Here is a 25,448-nt window from a genome sequence, read left to right on the forward strand (position 1 = left end):
CTAGCCCCGGGCTACTAACTTTAAACTCCGTGTCGCCCGTGTGCTAGCGTAGTAACGACTACTCCGCGGCTTCCCTGTTCCTTCTATTGCTGCCCCTTGGACCCTATGATCACTTGGCTACATAGCTGATGCCCGCTGGACTGTCCATTAATCACGGTACTCCATTCTGTTTATTTATTTATTTTTTGTTTATCTGTCGGCCCCAGCCGCGAACTCAGGCCCTGTGTGTAGTTAACAGACCCTCTCTGCCCATTCATCACCATTTTACCTGTTGTTGTTTTAGCTGATTAGCTGTTGTTGTCTCACCCGTTGGTGTCTTAGCTAGCTCTCCAAATCCACACTTGTGATTACTTTATGCCTCGCTTTATGTCTCTCTCATATGTCAACATGCCTTGTATACTGTTGTTTAGGTTAGTTATCATTGTTTTAGTTTACAATGGAGCCCCAAGTTCCACTGATTATACCTCTGATACCTCCTTTGTCCAACCTCCCACTCAAGCTGGTTATAATGGGTGAGGTCACCGCATATCTATAGATACAACCTCTCTTATCATCACTCAGTGCCTGGGCTTACCTCCGCTGTACCCGCACCCCACCATACCCCTGTCTGCACATTATGCCCTGAATCTATTCTACCACGCCCAGAAATCTGCTCCTTTTATTCTTTGTCCCCAACGCTCTAGGTGACCAGTTTTGATAGCCTTTAGCCGTACCCTCATCCTACTCCTCCTCTGTTGTGGAGGTAAACCCAGGCCCTGCGTGTCCCCAGGCACCCTCATTTGTTGACTTCTGTGATAGAAAAAACCTTGGTTTCATGCATGTCAACATCAGAGGCCTCCTCCCTAAGTTTGCTTTACTCACTGCTTTAGCACACTCCGCCAACCCTGATGTCCTTGCCGTGTCTGAATCCTGGCTTAGGAAGGCCACCAACAATTCTGAGATTTCCATACCCAGCTACAACATTTTCCGTCAAGATAGAACTGCCAAAGGGGGAGGAGTTGCAATCTACTGCAGAGATAGCCTGCAAAGTTCTGTTATACTTTCCAGGTCTATACCCAAACAGTTTGAACTTCTAATTTTAAAAATGAACCTCTCCAGAAATAAGTATCTCACTGTTGCCGCCTGCTATCGACCCCACTCCGCTCCCAGCTGTGCCCTGGACACCATTTGTGAATTGATCGCCCCCCCCCATCTAGCTTCAGAGTTCGTTCTGTTAGGTGACCTAAACTGGGATATGCTTAACACCCCGGCAGTCCTACAATCTAAGCTAGATGCCCTCAATCTCACACAAATCATCAAGGAACCCACCAGGTACAACCCTAAATCCGTAAACATGGGCACCCTCATAGACATTATCCTGACCAACTTGCCCTCCAAATACACCTCCGCTGTTTTCAATCAGGATCTCAGCGATCACTGCCTCATTGCCTGTATCCGCTATGGGTCTGCGGTCAAACGACCACCCCTCATCACTGTCAAACGCTCCCTAAAACACTTCTGCGAGCAGGCCTTTCTAATCGACCTGGCCCGGGTATCCTGGAAGGATATCGACCTCATCCCGTCAGTCAAGGATGCCTGGTCATTCTTTAAAAGTAATTTCCTCACCATCTTAGATAAGCATGCCCCGTTCAAAAAATGCAGAACTAAGAACAGATATAGCCCTTGGTTCACTCCAGACCTGACTGCCCTTGACCAGCACAAAAACATCCTGTGGTGGACTGCAATAGCATCGAATAGTCCCCACGATATGCAACTGTTCAGGGAAGTCAGGAACCAATACACGCAGTGTCAGGAAAGCAAAGGCTTGATTTTTCAAGCAGAAATTTGCATCCTGTAGCTCTAACTCCAAAAAGTTTTGGGACACTGTAAAGTCCATGGAGAACAAGAGCACCTCCTCCCAACTGCCCACTGCACTGAGGCTAGGTAACACAATCGAAAATTTCAATAAGCATTTCTCAAAGGTTGGCCATGCCTTCCTCCTGGCTACTCCAACCCCGGTCAACAGCTCCGCCTCCCCCGCAGCTACTCGCCCAAGCCTCCCCAGCTTCTCCTTCACCCAAATCCAGACAGCTGATGTTCTGAAAGAGCTGCAAAACCTGGACACGTACAAATCAGACCTGTATGCTCTAGTCGGCTGGCCCTCGCTACATACTCGTTGCCAGACCCACTGGCTCCAGGTCATCTATAAGTCTATGCTAGGTAAAGCTCCGCCTTATCTCAGTTCACTGGTCACGATAACATCACCCACCCGTAGCACACGTTCCAGCAGGTATATCTCACTGAAAATCCCCAAAGCCAACACCTCATTTGGCCGCCTTTCCTTCCAGTTCTCTGCTGCCAGTGACTGGAACGAATTGCAAAAATCGCTGAAGTTGGAGACTTTTATTTCCCTCACCAACTTTAAACATCAACTATCTGAGCAGCTGTAAATAGCCCACCCAATTTACCTACCTCATCCCCTTACTGTTTTTATTTATTTACTTTTCTGCTCTTTTGCACACCAGTATCTTTACTTGCACATGATCATCTGATGATTTATCACTCCAGTGTTAATCTGCTAAATTGTAATTATTCGCTCCTATGGCCTATTTATTGCCTACCTCCTCATGCCTTTTGCACACATTGTATATAGACTCATTTTTTCCCTACTGTGTTATTGACTTGTTTATTGTTTACTCCATGTGTAACTCTGTGTTGTTGTCTGTGTCACACTGCTTTGCTTTATCTTGGCCAGGTCGCAGTTGCAAATGAGAACTTGTTCTCAACTAGCCTACCTGGTTAAAAAAAAAACTAGATTACTAATGCATTCATTCTCTCAATGTAAGACATTATTCTGGTGTCTACTACTTTATTTAGTCTACTAGGGCAACAAGTTATGAAATTATAAACCGAAACTTGTTTAAATTAGGGGTAAAAGTAGCCAGTAGGCTACTGTCCAGGCACTCAGCTTTGCGTCGTGCATAACAGCCCTTAGCCGTGGTATATTGGCCATATACCGCACCTCCTCGGGCCTTATTGCTTAAATATAGAGTATGAGCAAAATGTATTATGGAATTACTATAGTGGATCGAACTGCGCAGGTAGCCTACTTTTTGAAGTGATTTGTTTGACAATCAGATGAAAACATAATTACACAACAACCATTATATGTAAATTTGAGCCTGCGCAACTGCGAAAAACAACAGTAAACGGGATGTTTACATGTCACTGTATCCCGTCTAAGATCAGCCTATCCCAGGCATCTTATCCGGGTTTCTCATAATTGGGATAGAAGCCTTTTCGGGTTATTGTAAACGGGATATGATGTTCATATGCGTCAACTCAAAAATAGAATACTTCAGTATTCTGAATAATAATGGAATATTGGTGTGCATGTACTGACCTATGCAAAGCTTCTTCCGGCATCGCACCATACCTACTGCCTGTAGTTATTGAACTCAACCTGCAGGAGGTTTGTTTGTTGTGATTGAGTGGGGGTTATCAGCTGTGGGGGCAAGGTTCTGACAGATTGGTGTGTCAAGAAACACTCACATCAACCCATACCCCCAAGCCAACTCATGTTTGGCTTCTGTCATGGCCGCTAGCATTTCTTGAGGAGCAAGCACAAAAATGAGGCCAAGTCTGCGGGTGCAGTTCCCTTTAAGTCAAACTCAACCTATGGGGACACGCCCACCCTCATAGGGACAGCAATCGCATCCTATTGACATACCTACTTTGAAAAAGGGAAAAGCAGCTCAGTTTCACAATTAAGAGGGATCCAAACAAATTTGTGCAAAACAGTTCAGAGAAATAAGCTTTTTGTGCGTAAAGAACATTCATGGGATCTTTTATTTAAACTCATGAAACCAACATTTTACATGTTGCATTTATTGTTGTTCAGTATACATGAACCTAAGCATGATGGGATGTTAATTGATTAATTAACCCAGGAACCACACCTGTGTGGAAGCCCCTAGTTTCAATACACTTTGCAATCCTCATTTACTCAAGTGTTTCCAGTAGCTATAGTAAAACCAATACTTTTAAAACATCTGATACTCCTGAATCTCTCGCTCTCTGTTTCCTGGCTAGGAGGACTTTCAGGAGATGAGGCAGTCGGTTCGAGCGTTATGGCCACCTAATCGACCGGGTTCTAGTGAAGGAGGACTTAGACAGCGCCCATGTAAACTCAGCAAAAAAAGAAACGTCCCTTTTTCAGGACCCTGTCTATCAAAGATAATTCGTAAAAACTCCAAATAACTTCACAGATCTTCATTGTTAAGGGTTAAAACACTGTTTCCCATGCTTGTTCAATGAACCAAAAACAATTAATGAACATGCACTTGTGGAACAGTCGTTAAGATACTAACAGCTTACAGACGGTAGGCAATTAAGGTCACAGTTATGAAAACTTAGGACACTAAAGAGGCCTTTCTCTGAAAAACACCAAAATAAAGATTACAAGGGTCCCTGCTCATCTGCGTGAACGTGCCTTAGGCATGCTGCAAGGAGGCATGAGGACTGCAGATGTGGCCAGGGCAATAAATTACAACATCCATACTGTGAGAAGCCTAAGACAGCGCTACAGGGAGACAAGACAGACAGCTGATCGTCCTCGCAGTGACAGACCACGTGTAACAACACCTGCACAGGATCGGTACATCCGAACATCACACCTCCAGGACAGGTACAGGATGGCAACAACTGCACGAGTTACACCAGGATCGCACAATCCCTCCATCAGTGGTCAGACTGTCCACAGTAGGCTGAGAGATGCTGGACTGAGGGCTTGTAGGCCTGTTGTAAAGCAGGTCCTCACCAGACATCACTGGCAGCAACGTCGCCTATGGGCACAAACCCACCGTTGCTGGACCAAACAGGACTGGCAAAAAGTGCTCTTCACTGACGAGTCACGGTTGTCTCACCAGGGGTGATGGTCGGATTTGCGTTTATCGTCGAAGGAATGAGCGTTACACCGAGGCCTGTACTCTGGAGCGGGATTGTTTTGGAGGTGGAGGTTCCGTCATGGTCTGGGGCGGTGTGTCACAGCATCATCGGACTGAGCTTGATGTCATTGCAGGCAATCTCAACGCTGTGCGCTACAGGGAAGACATCCTCCTCCCTCATGTGGCATCCTTCCTGCAGGCTCATCCTGACATGACCCTCCAGCATGACAATGCCACCAGCCATACTGCTCGTTCTGTGCGTGATTTCCTGCAAGACAGGAATGTCAGTGTCTGCCATGGCCAGCCAATCCCATTGAGCACGTCTGGGACCTGTTAGATCGGAGGGTGAGGGCTAGGGCCATTCCCCCCAGAAATGTCCGGGAACTTGCAGGTGCCTTGGTGGAAGAGTGGGGTAACATCTCACAGCAAGAACAGGCAAATCTGGTGCAGTCCATGAGGAGATGCACTGCAGTACTTAATGCAGCTGGTGGCCACATCAGATACTGGCTTACTTTTGATTTTGACCCCCCCCCCCCCTTTGTTCAGAGACACATTATTCAATTCTGTTAGTCACATGTCTGTGGAACTTGTTCAGTTTGTCTCAGTTGTTGAATCTTGTGTAAATATTTGTATGAACATATGTTACGTTTGCTGAAAATAAATGCAGTTGACAGTGAGAACGTTTCATTTTTTGCTGAGTTTAGAACTCCGGGACATCCTGCAGAGGGTTGAGATTGAGGTCCATTGGGTGACTTTGCTGGGTCCAAACCACCTAGCATACAATCCCTGGAGCTACTGCATATAATACAATAAAGCTCCATTACTTTAAGCAAACCATGGAAACTAGCTGGTGACAGAGATAATGGGAATGGATTTGGACTGAAGTGTTACACTGCCATTGTGCCATAATCTCAGAAACCAGAACATAATCTCACATGCACTTACGTTAAATCACGAGAGACCACCACTGCCAGAGAGATGGTGTTGGTGGTGGCAAACGGACATTGAGATGAGTGGAGAATAAAGAGGGAACTTGGGAATGGGACCTTTCCACAAGGTGAACAGCTATCGGTGGTGACTCAAGTGAATACAGTGGAATCGCCTAGCTCTTGACAATGGATGTCTGTTTGTGAGAATAGTCGTTGCCATTACAAGTTGGATCAGAAGTATTGGATGTTGTCACCTCAAGATCAATTATTTTGCATTATGGACAAATTAAAAAAATTGTACTGCTCATTCTCATTGTATGAGCTTGTCCGGTTTACTGAATTTATTTTGTGTCTCTGCGCAATTTGGGAGTTGTGGATACTGGCTGGACTTGTGTAGTGCATAATAGGCCTAATCCTAATTGGCAATGTGAAAACCATGAAAAACCATGAAAAAGCATCACTGATCACTCCTCTTTCTACCATGAAAAAGCATGTTGGACAATGGTCTTAAACAGTGTATATACTATTTATCAGAGCTATGCCCTCTATAATAATCTAGAATGTGTAGATTAGTCTAGTAAGTATCAGTATTGGTTTAAATGAAACAGATGTTGACAAGATGAAGATATTGATTATGAATGATCAATTATATGAAAAATAACACTGATGACTGATTGTGAGATGTCAAATTTAATCAAACCATTCAAGAAAATCTCTTCCATAAAGATACAAGGTGACCCTGTTTATTTGGCCTCACTTGTCATTGACCTTCTAGCCCCGGTTATACCTTGCAGTAAGATGTGGTTTTCATAATCTGATGATTGGGTTGTGGGCGTGTAAAAAGTGGTTCACAACTTGTGGAGTAAAACTGTTACAGCATAGGGCTCTACTAGGCCCTGCACAAACCAATGGATGAGATATATTGGATGAGAGGGGCGAGAAGATGGGACACAAGGAATCGAGGAAAGAAAAGATAAAGACCCTTGGAGTTCTACTAAGAATATTCCTTATTCAGTCTGGGATTCAATCAGAAACCAGGCTATAGCGCGCTTGACATTTAAAAGGTCATTTCCAATTGAGTTAACATCTGCAGTATTTACCTTGAATGCGGGGGAAGAGAGCCTGTATAGCCAACTCCTATAGTTGTGTAGGCTTACCAAGCACAAACAGACCTTGGATCAGGCTACAGGAGAGGAGGGTGGGGGGAAAAAAGGGAAATGGGGACTTGTTTCTCAGTGGGGAGACACCATTTTATTTTAGACTTAATTTTGGGTAACAATTATAAACCAATCTTAAACAAAAGAGTAAAAATATACATGTTTGACTTTGCAGGTAAATATCTGCGTTCGGGTCCCAAAAAATCCCAAAGGTCTACTTCCAGAGTTTCTTGATGGACATGTTCTTCTCGCTGTCCTTCTGCATCACCTGGAAAGACACAGGGCAGGGGTCGTTAGCCAGTGATAATGGACCTTATCATAAGGAGCCAAATTAAAATCAGTGATCAACAAAACAGCAAACTCTGGGGAAAAAGGTCTGTCCATTCTAATCCCTAAAAGTATAAACCTTTGTAATAAACTAATGTAAAGACATTAGTTTATTATAAAAGCTAAAATGCTGATACAAATACCAGTCATTGAAATTAGTCATTTGTGGAATATTGGGTTTCTTTACTGTGTAAAAGCACTATTTTCATATTGAGATAAATTACATCGAAAATTGTACAAAATCTCTTTAAAATGTCAGGTTTGACAATGACATGCAAGAGATGTCATTCATTCATTGCTATTATCATTGATATCCTAGTGACTTCGGAAAGTATTCAAACCCCTTGACTTTTTCCACATTTTGTTTTACTTTACAGCCTTATTCTAAAATAGATTAGATTGCGCCCCCCCCCCCCCTTCAATCTACACAATACCCAATAATGACAAAGCAAAAACAGGTTTTTAGAAAGTTGTGCCAATTTATAAAAAATACAAATTAAATATTAAATTTACATAAGTATTCAGGGCCTTTACTCAGCACTGTTTTGAAGCATATTTGGCAGCAATTACAGCATTGATTCTTCAAGGGTATAGAACTACGAGTTTGGCACACATGTATTTGGGGAGTTTCTCCCATTCTTCTCTGCAGATCCTCTCAAGCTCTGTCAGGATAGAATGGAGAACAGCGGCACAGCTATTTTCAGGTCTTTCCAGAGATGTTCGATCGGGTTCAAGTCCGGGCTCTGGTTGGGCCACTCAAGGCTGTGTGCTTAAGGTCGTTGTTCTGTTGGAAGGTCAACCTTCGCCCCAGTCTGAGGTCCCGAGCAGGTTTTCATCAAGGATCTCTCTGTACTTTGCTCCGTTTATCTTTGCCTTGATCCTGACTAGTCTAACAGTCCTTGCCACTGAAAAACATCCCCACAGCATGCGTGCTTCACCGTAGGGATGGTGCCAGGTATCCTCCTCCAGACGTGGCGCTTGGCATTCAGGCCAAAGTGTTCAATCTTGTTTCTCATGGTCTGAGTGTCCTTTAGGTGCCTTTTAGCAAACTCCAAGCAGTCTGTCATGTGCCTTTTACTGAGGAGTGGCTTCCGCCTGATTGCTGGTGCGCTGCAGAGATGGTTTTCCTTCTGGAAGGTTCACCCATCTCCACAGAGGAACTCTAGAGCTCTGTCAGAGTGACCATCGGGTTCTTGGTCACCTCCCTGACAAAGGCCCTTCTCCCACGATTGCTTAATTTGGCTGGACGGAAGAGTTGGTGGTTCCAAACATCTTCCATTTAATAATGATGCAGGCCACTGTGTTCTTGGGGATCTTCCATGCTACAGACATTTTTTGGTACCCTTCCCCAGATCTGTGCCTCGACACAATGCTTTCTCGTCGCTCTACGGACAATTCCTTCGACCTCATGGCTTGGTGTTTGCTCTGACATGCACTGTCAAGTGTGGGACCTTATATAGCCAGGTGTGTGCCTTTCCAAATCATGTTCAATTAATTGAATTTACCACAGGTGGACTCTAATCAAGTTGTAGAAACATCAAGGATGACCAATGGAAACAGGATGCACCTGAGCTTTATTTCAAATCTCATAGGAAAGGGTCTGAATACTTATTTAAAATAAATTTGAACAAATTCTAAACCTGTTTTTGCTTTGTCATTATGGGGCATTTTGTGTAGATTGCTGAGGGATTTATTTGATCAATTTTAGATTAAGGCTGTAACAATGTGGTCAAATTAGCGAGCAAGCCAATGATGTAATGACTGAAACATTTTTAAACAAACGGTTAACGGCACCCGAGTAGTTTTAACAGCCCAGATCTGTTAAAACTACTAGGGCGTGTGCTAGAAGCAAGCTGTTTCCGCTGTATAATGGTACAATCATGACGCTATCGAATTTGCACTCACTTTTTTCCTCTAGGACAATCAGAAACAACGGTACAGCGGAGACTTATCATTATAACAATTATCTGGGAGATTTTTTTCCTGGTCACACAGCAAAATATTTTGTTGCATATTTGACCAAATTGGTCGCACTTTAGACCACTGGCTATAGCCCATAGAAATGCATTGAATAACACATTGATACATGGTAAAACAGACAGTCAAAAAATAAATCATAAGAAGATTTGTTTGTTGGCACAAAACTACTTCCATACTTCCAATCCTTTTTTAAAACCGGTACCGGGTTACCTTCAGATGAGTCCTGTGACACTTATAGGGGGAGAGAACACCATCGTGTTCGTGAGTCTCCCGTTTCCATAGCTTGGTCAGTGTTGCAATGTATACCGAAACTTCTGTACTTTTTCCGATACCAAAACATGAAAAAACGTTTGGTACTTTTGTCATGTGTCTCACGTCATATACGGATTGAGAGGATCGAGTCTGTCTAGTAATTTTCTGAATCTTCAAGGGGGCAGTAGCTACAAGGCTGCGCTTGCAGCTAACACAGCGTACGCCACATTTGAGAAGCAAGCCAGAGAGAAAATGCAGACAGCATGGCTGGGTTAAATGCAAAAGACACATTTCAGTCGAATGCACTGTTGTACAATTGACTAGGCATCCTCCTAACGAAAACACCTTACCACCATGCCCGCAGCTTGTTTACAAAACCGTCTACAGAAGCAAACTATAGGAATACTTTGATTACAGAGCAGATGAGGGCCAAACCACAGAAACAACAAAAAGGTGTAACAAAGCAGTGCTTTGGTTTAGTTTAGTTCCAAAATGATTTTACACATTACATTCATTGTAACGTTGTCGTTATTCCACTAAATGTGAATCATTTGAGTGACAATGACATGTACATATATTCTGCATGACATTCATGTGAGCATTATGATTACACAACCCAAAAGTAATGTAAAATGCACTCATAATTTCACCGCAATATATTTGAACTACTTTGTGTTTGTCTGGGCTTGCTAGCAGTAGCCAGCCCTGGAAGGCGCACTGCACTCTGGGAAGTGAAATGCACTCTGGGAATCGTAGTATGCTGTGTAAATTCCATTGTATTTCTATGGCATTTAGACTACATGTCTATTGCAATATAGAAGCTTCAGAATTGAGCTTCAAAGTGTTTGTCGTTTTGGAACTAAACTTAATTGAATACATTAAATTATCAATGTTTTTTAAAAAATGAAGCCCAGCGGTTCTTATTTTATTGCTGTGGTATCATTTCGGTATTGAGTATCGTTAAGATATTGAGTATTATGATACTAAAACATCTGGTGTCGCAACAACAGTAGTGGTCATTAGTTTGTAGCCCAAACCTTTGACGCTAGACAGAAGTTGGCACATAGTTGGTACTGACTTCAGACGAGGGCCGTAGAAAAAAACGCTAAAGATGTATTCGTGAGAAGACAGATTTTTGGGATGTCTCCTGATCTGACAAACAGCGCTGTAGCTCTGCCATCGCAGACGTGGAAGGCTGACATAGGCGCATGCAGTGGATTGAGACGCAGCCCACACAAAAATAAGTCCAACTTAAACACAGATTTTTATGGGGATTTTTGTATTATATTAATGCAATTGACACGCTGACAAGATGGTCCAAAATCTGTCTGAGCTTTGTATAGCCACGTGTCAAACTGTTTGGCATGACAATGACCATAGGAGTTGGAAAGACGACAAACCGATCTGGGACCAGTATAGATCATTTTTATTTTATACAAAATCTCTGATCAAGACTAACTACACTGTACAAAAATAAACCCAACATGCAACAATTTCAAAGACTTTACTGAGGTATATAAGGGAATCAGTAAATTGAAAAATCCATTAGGCCCTGATATATGGATGTCATATGATTGGGTATACAGATATGCATCTGTTGATCACAGATTACTTTTTCTTTTTAAAGGTAGGGGCGTAGATCAGAAAACCAGTCAGTATCTGGTGTGATCACCATTTGCCTCATGCAGCACGACATCTCCTTCACATAGAGTTGACCAGGCTGATGATTGTGGCTTGTGGAATGTTGTCCCTCTCCTCTTCAATGGCTGTGCGAAGTTGCTGAATGTTGGCAGGAACTGGAACGCGATGTCGTACACGTTGATCGAGAGCATCCTAAACATGCTCAAATGAGTGACATATGCAGGCCATGGAAGAACTGGGTCATTGTCAGCTTCCAGGAATTGTGTACAGATCCTTGCGACATGGGGCCGTGCATTATCATGCTGAAACATGAGGTGATGGCAGCAGATGAATGGCACAACAATGGGCCTCAGGATCTCGTCACGGTATCTCTGTGCATTCAAATTGCTATCGATAAAATGCAATTATGTTCATTTTCCATAGCTTATGACTGCCCATACCATAATCCCACCACGGGTCACTCTGTTGACATCAGAAAACCGCTCTGCAACACGACTCCACACACGCTATGCTCTGCCATCTGCCCGGTATAGTTGAAACTGGAATTCATCCGTGAAGAGCCCACTTTTCCAGTGGCCATCGAAGGTGAGCATTTGGCCACTGAAGTCGGTTACGACATCAAACTGTAGTCAGGTCAAGACCCTGGTGATGACGACGAGCAAGCAAGAAGAGCTTCCCGGAGACGGTTTCTGACAGTTTGTGCAGAAATTCTTTGGTTGTGTAAACCCACAGTTTCATCAGCTGTCCAGGTGGCTGGTCTCAGATGATCCAGCAGGTGAAGAAGCCGGATGTGGAGGTCTTGGGCTGGCGTGGTTACACGTGGTCTGAGGTTGTGAGGCTGGTTGGACATATTGCCAAAATTCTCTAAAAAACGACGTCGGAGGCAGCTTATAGTAGAGAAATGAACATTCACTTATCTGGAAAGAGCTCTGGTGGATATTCCTGCAGTCAGTTAATAATTACATGCTCCCTCAAAACTTTAGACATCTGTGGCATTGTGTTGTGAATAAAAACAGAACATTTTAGAGTTGCCTATTATTGTCCCCAGCACAACGTGCACCTGTGTAATGTTCCGCTTCTTGACATGCCACACCTGTCAGGTGGTTGGATTATTTTGGCAAAGTAGAAATGGTCACTAACAGGGATATAAACTTTTGTGTACAAAATTTGAGCGAAATAAGCATTTTGTGCATTAGGGACATTTCTGGAATCTTATTTCAGTTCACAAAACATGGGACCAACACTTTGCATGTTGCATTTATATTTTTGTTCAGTGTAGTATTGATTATATTAGGCATAATATGAACAAAAGGGAGCTAGAGGTAAAATAGAGAAACTGTCTCTTGGAGAGGGTTAAGACAGTAACACGATAGAAGACTAACCTTGGCGACAGCCATCTCAAAGTCCTCCTGGTTGACGTGCACTCTCCTCTCCCTGAGGGCGTACATCCCTGACTCGGTGCACACACCCTGAGAAATAAGATGGAACAGAAACACACAAAAGGTTTTATCATGGTGAAATAAGAAAAAGTAAGTAAGACCCACAGTGGTCAAACACTAAGGCACTCCAGGAACATATTTACCAATCCCTGGACAAGGGGATGTTTCAGGATGGCTAGTTGTACATAGGGCGGTCATGCCATTTTGTCAGACGGTTATTGTCATGCAAAAGAATGCCGGTCTCATGGTAATTTACAGTTAATTAACATAAACACGTTTTGAATCTCCAGGCCTCCTGACGTCAACCGTATTGAACACCTTTGATGAATTGGAACGCTGACTATCAGTGCCCGACCTCACTAATGCGCGTGGCTGAATGGAAGCAAGCCCCCACAGCAATGTTCCAACATCAAGTGGAAAGCCTTTCTAGAAGAGTGGAGGCTGTTACAGCAGCAAAGGGGAACCAACTCCATTTTAATACCCATGATTTTAGAATGAGTTGTTCACTACTTTTGGTCATGTAGGTGATCTTCAATCATTTTTTTATTTTTTTTATTTGCTGTGTTTAATATGCGGTAGGCTATAACGGCACAATCCTTATTTTAATTCATGTTTTGGCCTATGTGTATATTGGCCTATGTGTTCGCGTAAGCTCTAATATGTATATGGTTGTGTTTCATTAATCATCAACTTAGAAAGCGCTGTCCATTTCATTGTTAGGCTTTGAAACAACATCCTCAACGACCATGTTTTACACTCAGTTTGAACCTGTCGTTGAACTTCTTTCTTCATATTGATCAATCACGGTGAGGTGAGTTTTTTTAAAAGCACATACTGGTTTGATAAGTGTTTGTGATTTTCGACTGCATCTGCATTGTTGTTAGAGTGACAATATAGCCCTGAGTACCACCCATTAGCAACTTGAAGATCTTTAGCAAGTTGGGTACACATGTCCAGAGTGCATAAGAGGATATTATCGTGAATTTTACTGCGGTCATGACTGATAATATGGTCACTGCAACAGCCCTAGTTGTACATGTTCTGCCCTTGTGCATGTGCTGGCCCTAATGTGGTGGGCCCCATTCAATAACTTGTGGAGTATCAAGTCTGTGGTTCTTCTCTCCTGATAGTCTACATACACCGTAAATGTCAAGCCCAGTTGGACATGTATCCACTACAATGAACTATTACAAAACGTACAATGGTGAAACAAACAGATCTACACAACTGTGGGGTAGGGGTCATCTCTGGACAGTGCCAAAGTTTTCCCTACTAGCCATCATACACTGAACCCCTCATACACTGAACTGTCTGTGCTAGCCTTCATTTGGTGGGCCCCATTCCAAACTGTGCGTCTCAGTCTACTACCTTAACTTCAGCCCCAGAGGCTCCGGGCATCAGTTCTGCAATCTTCCTCAGGTTAATTCCACGCGTCAGGTTCATCTTCCTTGAGTGGATCTTCAGGATGTCCAAACGGGCCTGAGGAGGAGCAGAAAGAAATGGGGCCAGAATTAAGACACTGTAGTAGAAAGCTGCTTACATGAAGCTGAATAAGTGTCAACGCAAATACATAACTATCTGAGTGTGAGACCGTGAGGTTGCTGGACTAGACTCATTGGTATAGATCCTTAATTTAAATGATCATTTTTTAAATGAACAAATGATAGAGAACACCAACAGATGAAATCATTACTACCAACAGTCTAACTATGGTGGACTGTGCTGTCTTGCCATACCAAGGCGGGGATTCAATTCAATCAGCATTATAGTGTGCTTGACATTTAAAGGTCATTTCCAATTGAGCCGACATATGCAGCGTTTACCGTGAATGAGTGGGTGGGGGGGTTAATGTGGTTGTCTTGTGTGTTCGCACGTGGCAAGCTTTTGTACAGTCACCCTGACAAAACAGTACGCAGTTATAGTCACTCACCCTTCTAGATAACTTGAAACAGTCTAACCAGGTCTTGCGTCTTGAAGTCACCTAGTGCTAGCCAACTTCTTCTTCAATTAGCTTCAGCTGGCTGGTGTGCGACTGTGGCAAAATTGGTTTGACATTGGATAGTCTATCTCTGGGGCTAATTAGGGACCGTCAATAATATTTTCATGTTGCACATCTTTAAGTTGTCTCATGCGTTCAATATTTGTATATGAATTTCTACAATTTATACTTGGTTTGAGGTTAAGTCATTACAATTTGGAGTTATTGACAGTTAAAAAATATTGACCCATGTACATAGTGTAATTTATTGATGGTCCCTAGCTAGCCCCATAGGGATATCGAATGTCAAACCAAATTGACCATGGGCATTACGACTAGGTCTCGTGGTGCTGCGCTCAGAATTGATTTTTACTTTTGATGCCAGTTGTGGGCTGAATTTAAATAAACCCAACCTAAGGACAACTGTTACAGGTACCCTTCAATCCGTGACATAATTTCCCCCCCCTATGATCTCGCAAATCTGTTTTGAACGAGATTGACACTAAAATAAATTTTTCTGACTCAAATCAATGCCACATAGGCCATTTTATAAAGGAGGTTGCTTTTAAGGGCAGCCAGCCACTCTTTAAAATGTGCATAGCTAACAAAGCGCCAACGGATTGAATACCGGCCCAAGGCAGATTTTTACTATATTGATAATCACAGAATGTCTTAGGGGCAAAAAAAATATGGGGTTGTACTGACCTCTTCATTGGGAGGGGGGAACTCGATCTTCCTGTCGATGCGGCCGGGCCGGAGCAAGGCAGAGTCTAGGATGTCAATACGGTTGGTGGCCATGATGACCTGAGGCAGAAAAAACAAATTTAACATACAATATTAGTCCTTTGGGTCTTATTCAGCTCCTTTATTTGATTTATTTCACCTTTATTTAACCAGATAGGCCAGTTGAGAACAAGTTCTCATTTACATCTGCGACCTGGCCAAGATAAAGCAAAGCAGTGCGACAAAAACACAGACTTACACATAAACAAACGTACTGTATGTGTACATAGAAAAATCTATGTACAGTGTGTGTAAATGTAGAAGATTAGGGTGGTAAGGCAATAAATAGGCCATGGAGGCGAAATAATTACAATTTAGCATTAACACTGGAGTGATAGATGCGCAAATGATGATGTGCAAGTTGAGATACTGGGGTGCAAAAGAGCAAGAAGAAAATGAACAATATGGGGATGAGGTAGTTGGGTGTGCTATTTACAGATGGGCTGTGTACAGCTGCAGCGATCGGTTAGCTGCTCTGACAGCTGGTTCTTAAAGTTAGAGAGGGAGATATGGGTCTCCAGCTTCAGTGATTTTTGCAATTTGTTCCAGTCATTGGCAGCAGATAACTGGAAGGAAAGGCGGCCAAAGCAGGTGTTGGCTCTGGGGATGACCAGTGAAATATACCCGCTGGAGCGCGTGCTGCGGGTGGGTGTTGCTATGGTGACCAGTGAGCTGAGGTAAGGCGGGGCATTACCTAGCAAAGACTTATAGATGAACTGGAGCCAGTGGGTTTGGCAACGAATATGTAGCGAGGGCCAGCCAATGAGAGCATACAGGTCGCAGTGGTGGGTAGTATATGGGGCTTTGGTGACAAAACGGATGGCACTGTGATAGACTGCATCCAGTTTGTTGAGTAAAGTGTTGGAGGCTATTTTGTAAATGACATTGCCGAAGTCAAGGATTAGTAGGATAGTCAGTTTTACGAGGGTATGTTTGGCAGCATGAGTGAAGGCTTTGTTGCGAAATAGGAAGCAGATTCTAGATTTAATTTTGGATTGGAGATGCTTAATGTGAGTCTGGAAGGAGAGTTTACAGTCTAACCAGACACCTAGGTATTTGTAGTTGTCCACATATTCTAAGTCACAACAGTCCAGAGTAGTGATGCTAGGTAGGCGGGCGGGTGCGGGCAACAATTGGTTGAAGAGCATGCATTTAGTTTTACTAGCATTTAAAATCAGTTGGAGACCACGGAAGGAGTGTTGTATGGCATTGAAGCTCATTTGGAGGTTAGTTAACAGTGTCCAAAGGGCCAGATGTATACAGAATGGTGTCATCTGCGTAGAGGTGGATCAGAGAATCACCAGCAGCAAGAGCAACATCATTGATGTATATATTGTTTGCAACAAGACACTTAAGTAATACTGAAAGAAAAAAATGGCCAAGAAATGACCTTTTTGTCCTGAATACCAAGTGTCATGTTTGGGGCAAATTCAACAACACATAACGGCGTACCAATCTTCATATTTTCAAGCAGGGTGGTGGCTGCATCATGTTAAGGGTATGCTTGTCATAGGCAAGGACTATGGAGTTTTTTTAAGGATAAAAAGCTATAAGCACAGGAAAAATCCTAGAGGAAAACCGGGTACAGTTTGCTTTCCAACAGACACGGACATGAATTCCCCCTTCAGCAGGACAATAACGTAAAACACAAGACCAAATCTACACTGGAGTTGCTTACCAAGACTGCATTGAATGTTATTGAGTGGCCTAGTTACAGTTTAGACTTAAATCTTATAGCAAGACATGGAAATGGCTTTCTAGCAACAATCAACTTGAGAGTGAAGAATTTTTTAAATAATAAATGGGCAAATATTGCACAGCTTTAATCGCCGCCAAAAGGTGCCTCTACAAAGTATTGACAAGGGGGTAATTACTTATGTAAATTAGATATTTCATTTTATTTTTAAATAAATTAACAAACATTTCTAAAAACATGTTCTCACTTTGTCATTATGGGGTAGTGTGTGTAGATGGGTGAGAAATGTATTTAATCCATTTTGAACTCAGGCTGTAACAACAAAATGTGGAATAAGTCAAGGGGTATGAATACTTTCTGAAGACAAAAGACTGCAGTGTGGGAAAAGTAGGTTGTAGATTGCAAGAACATTAGACATAAAGGGTTTAGGGAATTAACACATACTAACACAAATGACTCCCAGCTACTCCACACAACATTTGTTCTGTAAATTGAACAGAATTAGAAACATATGATAGGAAGATGGATCATAACGTTATACTATAGTCTTGAGTGGTCTTGCTTTTACAACTGTGCCAATTTCTGTGCATTTTGTTTAGAGATTTGCTCAAGAAATGGAAACATTTCAAATCCAGGTACATGTGGGCATCATACAAAGCAGTAGAAAAAGCTCTGGGACTTCGTAAATCCAGAGCGTTGTCAGATTGTCCGTTTGTAAATTCAGAGCGTTTCGCTCTCGGAGCGTTCAGAGCACACACTGGACGCTCTGGCCGAGGAGTAGGGTTGAGCGTTCCGAGTGGCGCAACGATCTATGGCACTGCATCTCAGTGCTAGAGGCGTCACTACAAACACCCTGGTTCGAATCCAGGCGCATAATTGGCCCAGCATCGTCCGTCATTGTAAATAAGAATTTGTTCTTAACTGACTTACCTAGTTAAATAAAGGTTAAATAAAAAATAAAATTATTATAACAATGTTGAGCGTTCATAAATTCAACAGTTATTCTGTGCTCTGGTACACTCAGATGAAAGTGCTCTGAAATCGGAGTAGATAGCCAGAATTAACAATGTCCATTGAGAACGCACAACGACGATAACTTAGCTTAGAATGACGTGAATAATCAAGTTAATAAACGTTGGGTAGTTAGATAGCATATAGTTAATATACTGCCTAGCAAGTTCGATGTATTAGTAGCCAACTAATGTTGTCAGCCAACATAACGTGTAACGTAACTTATGTGAAAAGTCATTACTTTATTACATTGCTCAACATTTTCTTAACATTTGTTATAATTAGTTAAAGCAATGAATTTGTATCCGCTCTCGTCGGATTTTCTTCAAATCTGAAAACGTGAAGCCACGCCCATTTTCTGAAGAACTGCATTATGGGCCCTAAAAGCACAGAGTGTCCACTGCTTGTATACTTCGTATTTTGGTGAATTTAGAATGACATCTGGGAACCTTTGGCATTCTAACTATATCCATACTATTACCAATTAGCATACTACATACTGAATTAAAAAATGGGCAGTTTTGTCACAACACAATGCCACAAGTTTTGAGAGAGCGTGCAATTGCCATGCTGACTGCAGGAATGTACACCAGAGCCGTTTCCAGAGGATTGAATGCTCATTTCAACCAACATCGTTTTATAGAATTTGGCAATACGTCCAACCACGCCAGCCCAGGACCTCCACATCCGGCTTCTTCACCTGCGGGATCATCTGAGACCAGCCACCCGGACAGCTGATGAAACTGTGGACTATTTGTCTGTAATAAAGCCCTTTTGTGGGGGAAAACTTTTGATTGTCTGGGCCTGGCTCCACAGTGGGTGGGCCTATGCCCTCCCAAGGCTGCACCCCTGCCCAATGATGTGAAATCCATAGATCTGGGCCCAATTCATTTTTTTCAATTGACTGACTTCCTTTTATGAACTGTAACTCAGTAAAATCGTTGAAATTGTTGCATTTATATTATTGTTCAGTATATGTAAACAGACCATAAATGTTTTCTTGGAAAGCGGTGAGTGCTATTATGATACAATATCAGTATTTGTTGCATTTACTACTTGTCCAAGCATCAACTGATTTGAACCAGTGTAGCTGTGGATTGACTGCATTGTTTGAATGGAATATTGGCAGATTGGCAGTTAATTTGAAAAATTCATGGTATCATTCCTCTAAAACTGTCTGGCTAGCTAACACACATACAGTGCATATACATTCTTCACATTTATAGTTTATTGGATTTTTCACGTTTAACAGTTTCCCGGGTGTATAAAGAATGGTCCATCCGCCAAAAAACATCCAGCCAACTTGAAACAACTGTGGGAAGCATTAGAGTCAACATGGGCCAGCATCACTGTGGAACACTTGACACCTTGTAGAGTCTATGCCCTGATGAATTGAGGCTGTCCTGAATGTTTTGAACACTGAGTACTGTACTGCTACAGAGCAGCACTATTTTCCTTTTGATAGTGTTAAGGGTCCGATTGTCATACTGTGTGGTGTTGACCTACTCTTTCTTTCTCTGTCCATTCATCTCTCCTTCCCTCTAGCATCAGGAGAGGAGGAAGGTGGAGCAGGAAAAGAGCCTGCAGGAGCTCGCGGAGCCCCTGGAGGTCAGGTTCGTCAAAAACGCTGCCATTCTCTCAGACTTTCGGTCCACCCCCACCATCCAGCACCCCCAGAGAGGAGTCCTGCTGGCAGTTCTAAGGCCCTGAGGATCAAAGGTCACAGCGTCCCAGAAGATCTACTCGATGGTGGACCCCGTGCAGGCCAATGCCTCTGGCCAGCTCCACCGCTACAGCCTGGACCTGAGCAGCAGGATCAAGCTGCCCTAGATAAACGTGGACATCAGCTTGGAGTCTGAGGCAGCCTCAGAGGAGGGCCAAGCACTGAACTGAACTGCTCAACATGGACATAGCTGCTTTTAGTCTTTAAACATCAAATGTATATATTTTAAACACATTGGTATTTTCTAAATATTCTTTTAACTGTACTACTCTTTGACTTATCACATTTAGACAATGAAATACTTGTAATGTGCATTTATTGCTAATTTCTATAGAATTGTCATTAAAAAAATACTCGTTGTTTTTTCTATTTGTACCATCACAGAGAACATGCAAATACAGATTGAGAGGTTGTTGAGTGCTAGACTGGGTGGGAGGACAGTGAATAGAGAATAGAATATCTAGCGTGTGATTGATTGGCGAGCAGTGGAAAGAAAGTGTTGTCAGACAGTACTGACAGGAGAGCGGCAGATTGAAATCAGTGGAGAGAAGCCGCAGAGAAAGTGGTGTCAAGAGTGGTGTAGCAGAGTAATAGCATACAAATTAAGTAAGGGTGTAGAATGTGTGTGTGGTGTTATATAAGTGTGAGTTTTATTGTAGAGTAGAATTTATAAAGCATTATAAAGACGACAGTGGTGTACGAGTCACCCACCTTGATGTTCTTGGTGGCCTCGAAGCCATCCAGCTGGTTCAGCAGCTCCAGCATGGTCCTCTGCACCTCGCTGTCGCCCCCACTGCCCCCCTCCAGACGTGACGAGCCGATTGAGTCAATCTCGTCCATGAAGATGATGGAGGGTGCGTGCTCGCGGGCCATGACGAACAGCTCGCGCACCATGCGGGCACCTGGGATGGGGAAGAGAGCAGGGTTACAGCCAGCAGCGTGATGTGAGTGAAATACTTATAATAACAGCTTCTGTTTTACCACTTGCATGGTGAGAGACATTTAGCCTACTACTTTCACTCATTGCTGTGCTCCATGAAAAAGTAGTGAAATACACTTAAACATGCTTGAGCTAGCTAAACAGCAGCTATTTGGAGAATGGAAGCAGCAAAACATATCTCCTTGATTCTGGAATTCCCTAACTTTAATTCCTTGTTATTACGGGAATTACTTCACGGTTGGGAACCCTGTCGAATGGTAACCGAAATGGCTGACCGTTGATGACTCACCCTCTCCAATGAACTTCTGCACCAGCTCCGAGCCGGACACCCTTATAAAGGTGCAGTCAGTGTGGTGGGCCACGGCTCTGGCCAGCAGGGTCTTCCCTGTACCTGGGGGGCCGTACAGCAGCACACCCTGGTGGAGAGACAACATAACAAGGGGGGTTAGACAACCTAAGAGACATGACACAGAATGCATCTCAAATTTCATGATGTATTTTAGGATGATTATGCTGTAATTAACCGGTGCCACTTTCTGTTCCTTCTGGCAATCAATACTGTTTATGTGATAAATGCTATGAGACATGACCAGAACAAGACCTTAGGACACTGCCAACAATGTATGAAAAGGTCTGACATAAGGTAGATTTTGGAGTGTTGCATCCCTTTCAGACATTGCCTACTCTATATGCTTATAAAGTAAACTCAAATGCAAAAGGTAATTGTTTGAGTTTACATTGTAAGAGTGGTTAACATATACAGATGATACAACATCTGAATTCAGAAAGAACCAAATAAGGGATTTATTCCTTTTGGGCTACCCACCTTGGGCTGTGCAATGCCGAGAGCCTCGAAGAGCTCTGGGTGCTTGACTGGCAGCTCAATCACTTCCTTGATCTCCTTGATCTGCTTGTCCAGGCCGCCAATCATCTCGTAGGTGGAGTCAGGCACTTTCTCCACCATCATGAGGGAGACCAGCGGGTCCACCTTGTTGGGCAGGATCTTGTGAAGGGTGTAGCTGTCGTTGCGCAGCGCCACGCGGCAATTTGGAGTCACCTGTTGGGAATGGGCAACGGGGTTAATCAGTGCATACATTCATGAATAATAAGGAACTTTGATGTTTTTTCTTCTTCTGTCCAGCCATCTGAATAGGATCTGGATATTTTTTGCTTTTCAACTGAATTTTTTTTAACACTTATTCCAATTCGACAAAAACAAATAAATGTGGTTAAAATATGGTTCCCGTGTGTTGATAATCTGAACTGTACACAGATACATCTACCTTTGTACATAGAAACATTAAGTTCTCTCCACAATGTGGTGAAATATCAACAACAAAGTTTCCATACTTACATCATTGATGTCAATATTCTTATCCACATCCACCACAAATTTTCCCTCTGGATGGACCTGGACACAAGTAGTACAGTAGACTGCCAATGTCATCCAGGAGCAACTACAGTTTACCACCGAAAAAGTTTGTGTTACATTTCAGCAACAAAAAAAAGAAGCTTCATACACACCTTGACCAGCACTTTCTTTTTGTCCATGGCCCTCACCACCTCTCCAACATAGGAACCCTGCTCCTGTAGCAACTGCAGCTCCTCACGAAGGAGACGCACTGGGGACAAAGAAAATAGATTTGAACAATGACTGTCAATTCATAATGTGCATGTTCCTGAGTGCAATCAAATTACAGTAGTCCGACACAGCATTGACAATTTATAATCCACACAATTATTGCTAAAATTAGGCTTTGTCACAACGGATTAACAACTAGCTAGTTAGCTACACTGCTGTTTAGAAGAGAAGTTAAGCTGTTATTGTTCTGGATAGATAACCATAATTCCTACCTTTTGCATTGAGTTCATTCCTCTGAGCCTGTAGACGTCGGAGATTCTGACTCTTGTCATTCACTGTCAACTGGAGGCAGAGAGACCAGTTACTCTTAGCTTGCCAATTGTATTAGTAGTGTCACGACGGTGTCAACAGACAACATGTAACGTTAGCTGGTACATTTTTATTTAAACATGTGTTTGCTTACCTGTAACTCCTCTATTTTGGACTGGTAGTATTGCCGGAGACCAGAACCACCTTTACTGTCCTCCATCTCCATCTGCAAATACACCGATACATATTCAATTACTGAGATAGTTGTTGGAAAGTTGTCAAGTATATGACGTTAACTAGATAATTAACATCAAGGTGACTAACGTTGTAGCTATAGGCCTAACTAGCTATCTAGCAAGACGACTAGCTTAAGATAAGATTTGTACCAGTTTACTGACAAAAATGTCATACTAGCGGCTAACTAAATTAGCTAGCTAACGTTACTTAATAACCAGCTATATTTTTGTCCATTATACTTAACTTATGCCAAGTTATGCATAGTCACAAATATAAGGAATGTCACTGAAAAAAAACATGATTAATTCGATTAGCTAGCTAGAAAGCTAACAGTTAGCTAGCTAGCTTGCTAAAAGTAGCTTACAATGAGACAGCAAACTGGCAAGATTCTCTATTTTTGACAGACCGTTTTGGTCTATTCAAAACAGTTCAACCGTCTTCTGACGAGAACCAACTTTACAGAACACACTGTTCAGTGTCTAATCAATGCCTTATCTACAATATTTTCTCAAAAGTGTGATAGTCATAATAAAGACAACGAAATCACTTACATTATGGTCCATTCCTTCCAGCGCCATCTTGAAATTCTAAACTTCCGTTGGATGAAGGGGTACTTCCGAAATACGAACATCTTCTTCAGTAAATGTTCTACTATTACATTTTGAGAATTACTGACACCTGCTGTACTGGAGGTGTAGTACAGTAAAACGCAACTGAAATGTTGCTAATAATGTTAAAAGTAAGTGTATGCTCTATTTCTGTCCTTTTTGCAATACCTTATCTATTTGGAGAAGCTGTGTCAGAAACAGATATGTTGAATATTGTAGAATCCCTTTGCATGGTCCTTTGAGTGGGCCTGATGTACCATATTACTGTAGCTATATCAATATTGTGCGATGAGTGTGCAATATATAATATAGATAAAACATTATTTAACAGTTTTGATTGCATTCAAAAGAGACTGGCATTGAGGATGTGGTTTTCGACCTATCAGTTAAACAGACTGGCTTGTCTATTCCAATTATGTATTATTGTTGATCTCCTACCATGCTACAGGCTGAGAAACAAAAGTTTGTTCAAGCCAAGTCCCAGCAGTGCAGAAGGACATACGTGTACTTAGTTTGGCTGTTATTTGAGGAGAGTAGTAAAACCAGCAATATCTGTTTAATATGGCGAGCTTCTTCAAGATTTAGTTTAGCTCTTGCTGCTGTCAGCTGCCTCCAGTTCTCCTCAATAGAAAATATTTTATTGCAATTTTTCACATAATTTGACCTCTTTCTCAATAGGTAGGTTTCCATCCAATTGGCGACAGATTTTCATGCAAACATCTTAAAATCCACCTAAAACAATCAGGGGTGTTTATAAGATTTGAAGACATTCTGGGCTTAGCCCAAAGCCAGTAGTGGGTCCATTCTCGTCAGGCAAAAAAAAAAGAAAATAATTTCAACAGATAAATATATGAATTTGGTGCACTTTGAAATGAACATTGAGCTATTCAAACATTGAGAGATTAGATCTTTTTCATGTAACTTGCACCTTCCCACATGCCACAGCAGACACTGCCAGTACTCAATCACAGTTGCTACTGTGGGTCTCTCTACTCTGGAACACTCTACTCCACAGGAGGCTGCTGAGGGGAGGACAGCTCATAATAATGTCTGGAATGGAGTGAATGGAATGTTATCTGTGTTTGATGAGTTTGATACCATTCCATTTATTCCGTTCTAGCCGTTACTATGAGCCTGTCCTCCACAATTAAGGTGCCACCAACAACCTGCACTCTACTCTCTACTCTGGAACACATACAGTACCAGTCAAAAGTTTGGACACAACTACTCATTCCAGGGTTTTCTTTATTTTTACTACTTTCTCCATTGCAGAATAATAGTGAAGGCATCAAAACTATGAAATAACACATGTGGAATCATGTGGTAACCCAAAAAATGTTAAACAAATCTAAATGTATTTTATATTTGAAATTCTTCAAAGTAGCCACCCTTTGCCTTGACAGCGTTGCACACTCTTGGTATTCTCTCAACCAGCTTCATGAGGTGGTCACCTGGAATGCATTTCAATTAAATATCTATATATAATATATAACCTCGGCAAGACGGAGCTGCTCTTCCTCCCGGGGAAGGACTGCCCGTTCCATGATCTCGCCATCACGGTTGACAACTCCATTGTGTCCTCCTCCCAGAGTGCTAAGAACCTTGGCGTGATCCTGGACAACACCCTGTCGTTCTCAACTAACATCAAGGCGGTGATGTTATGCTGGTGAATGAGGACCCAAAAGCGACGTAATAGAAACAGAGTCTTTATTCCAGTATTAAACAAACAATGATTCTCCTGGATATTATCAAAGGTAAATCCAAAACAGGAAACTGAAATCCTCTCGTCAGTAGAGAGGAACGACTGGAGACGCGACCACAAACTGCAGGTCGCTTCAGGAAGGCACAGGCCGTAGCTGACATAGACACCTGCTCACACGCAGCATCTGAAGAAGGCAAAAACACGACAGGGCGGAACAAGGACACAGAAC

General features: G+C 42.5%; 1 protein-coding gene across 2 annotated transcripts; it reads right to left on the reverse strand.

Moving 5' to 3' along the window:
* Positions 1 to 7,082: 7,082 nt before the first annotated feature.
* LOC139541983 (26S proteasome regulatory subunit 8-like) lies at positions 7,083 to 23,550 on the reverse strand. Of its 2 annotated transcripts, none has more exons than XM_071346934.1 (12): positions 23,461 to 23,550; positions 22,827 to 22,898; positions 22,636 to 22,705; positions 22,306 to 22,403; positions 22,136 to 22,192; positions 21,608 to 21,838; positions 21,071 to 21,197; positions 20,553 to 20,743; positions 15,334 to 15,432; positions 14,019 to 14,129; positions 12,594 to 12,680; positions 7,083 to 7,279 (listed from the first exon to the last, which is right to left on the reverse strand). In XM_071346934.1, exons 1-12 carry the CDS (start codon positions 23,485 to 23,487, stop codon positions 7,226 to 7,228), a joined length of 1,224 nt encoding a protein of 407 aa, XP_071203035.1. In that variant the 5' UTR covers positions 23,488 to 23,550; the 3' UTR covers positions 7,083 to 7,225. The 2 variants fall into 2 exon arrangements, with proteins under 2 accessions (XP_071203035.1, XP_071203036.1); XM_071346935.1 differs by having other exon boundaries at positions 23,274 to 23,465.
* Positions 23,551 to 25,448: the final 1,898 nt, after the last annotated feature.

This window comes from Salvelinus alpinus, chromosome 17, assembly GCF_045679555.1.
Source record: "Salvelinus alpinus chromosome 17, SLU_Salpinus.1, whole genome shotgun sequence".
In the NCBI taxonomy this organism is placed as follows: domain Eukaryota; kingdom Metazoa; phylum Chordata; class Actinopteri; order Salmoniformes; family Salmonidae; genus Salvelinus; species Salvelinus alpinus.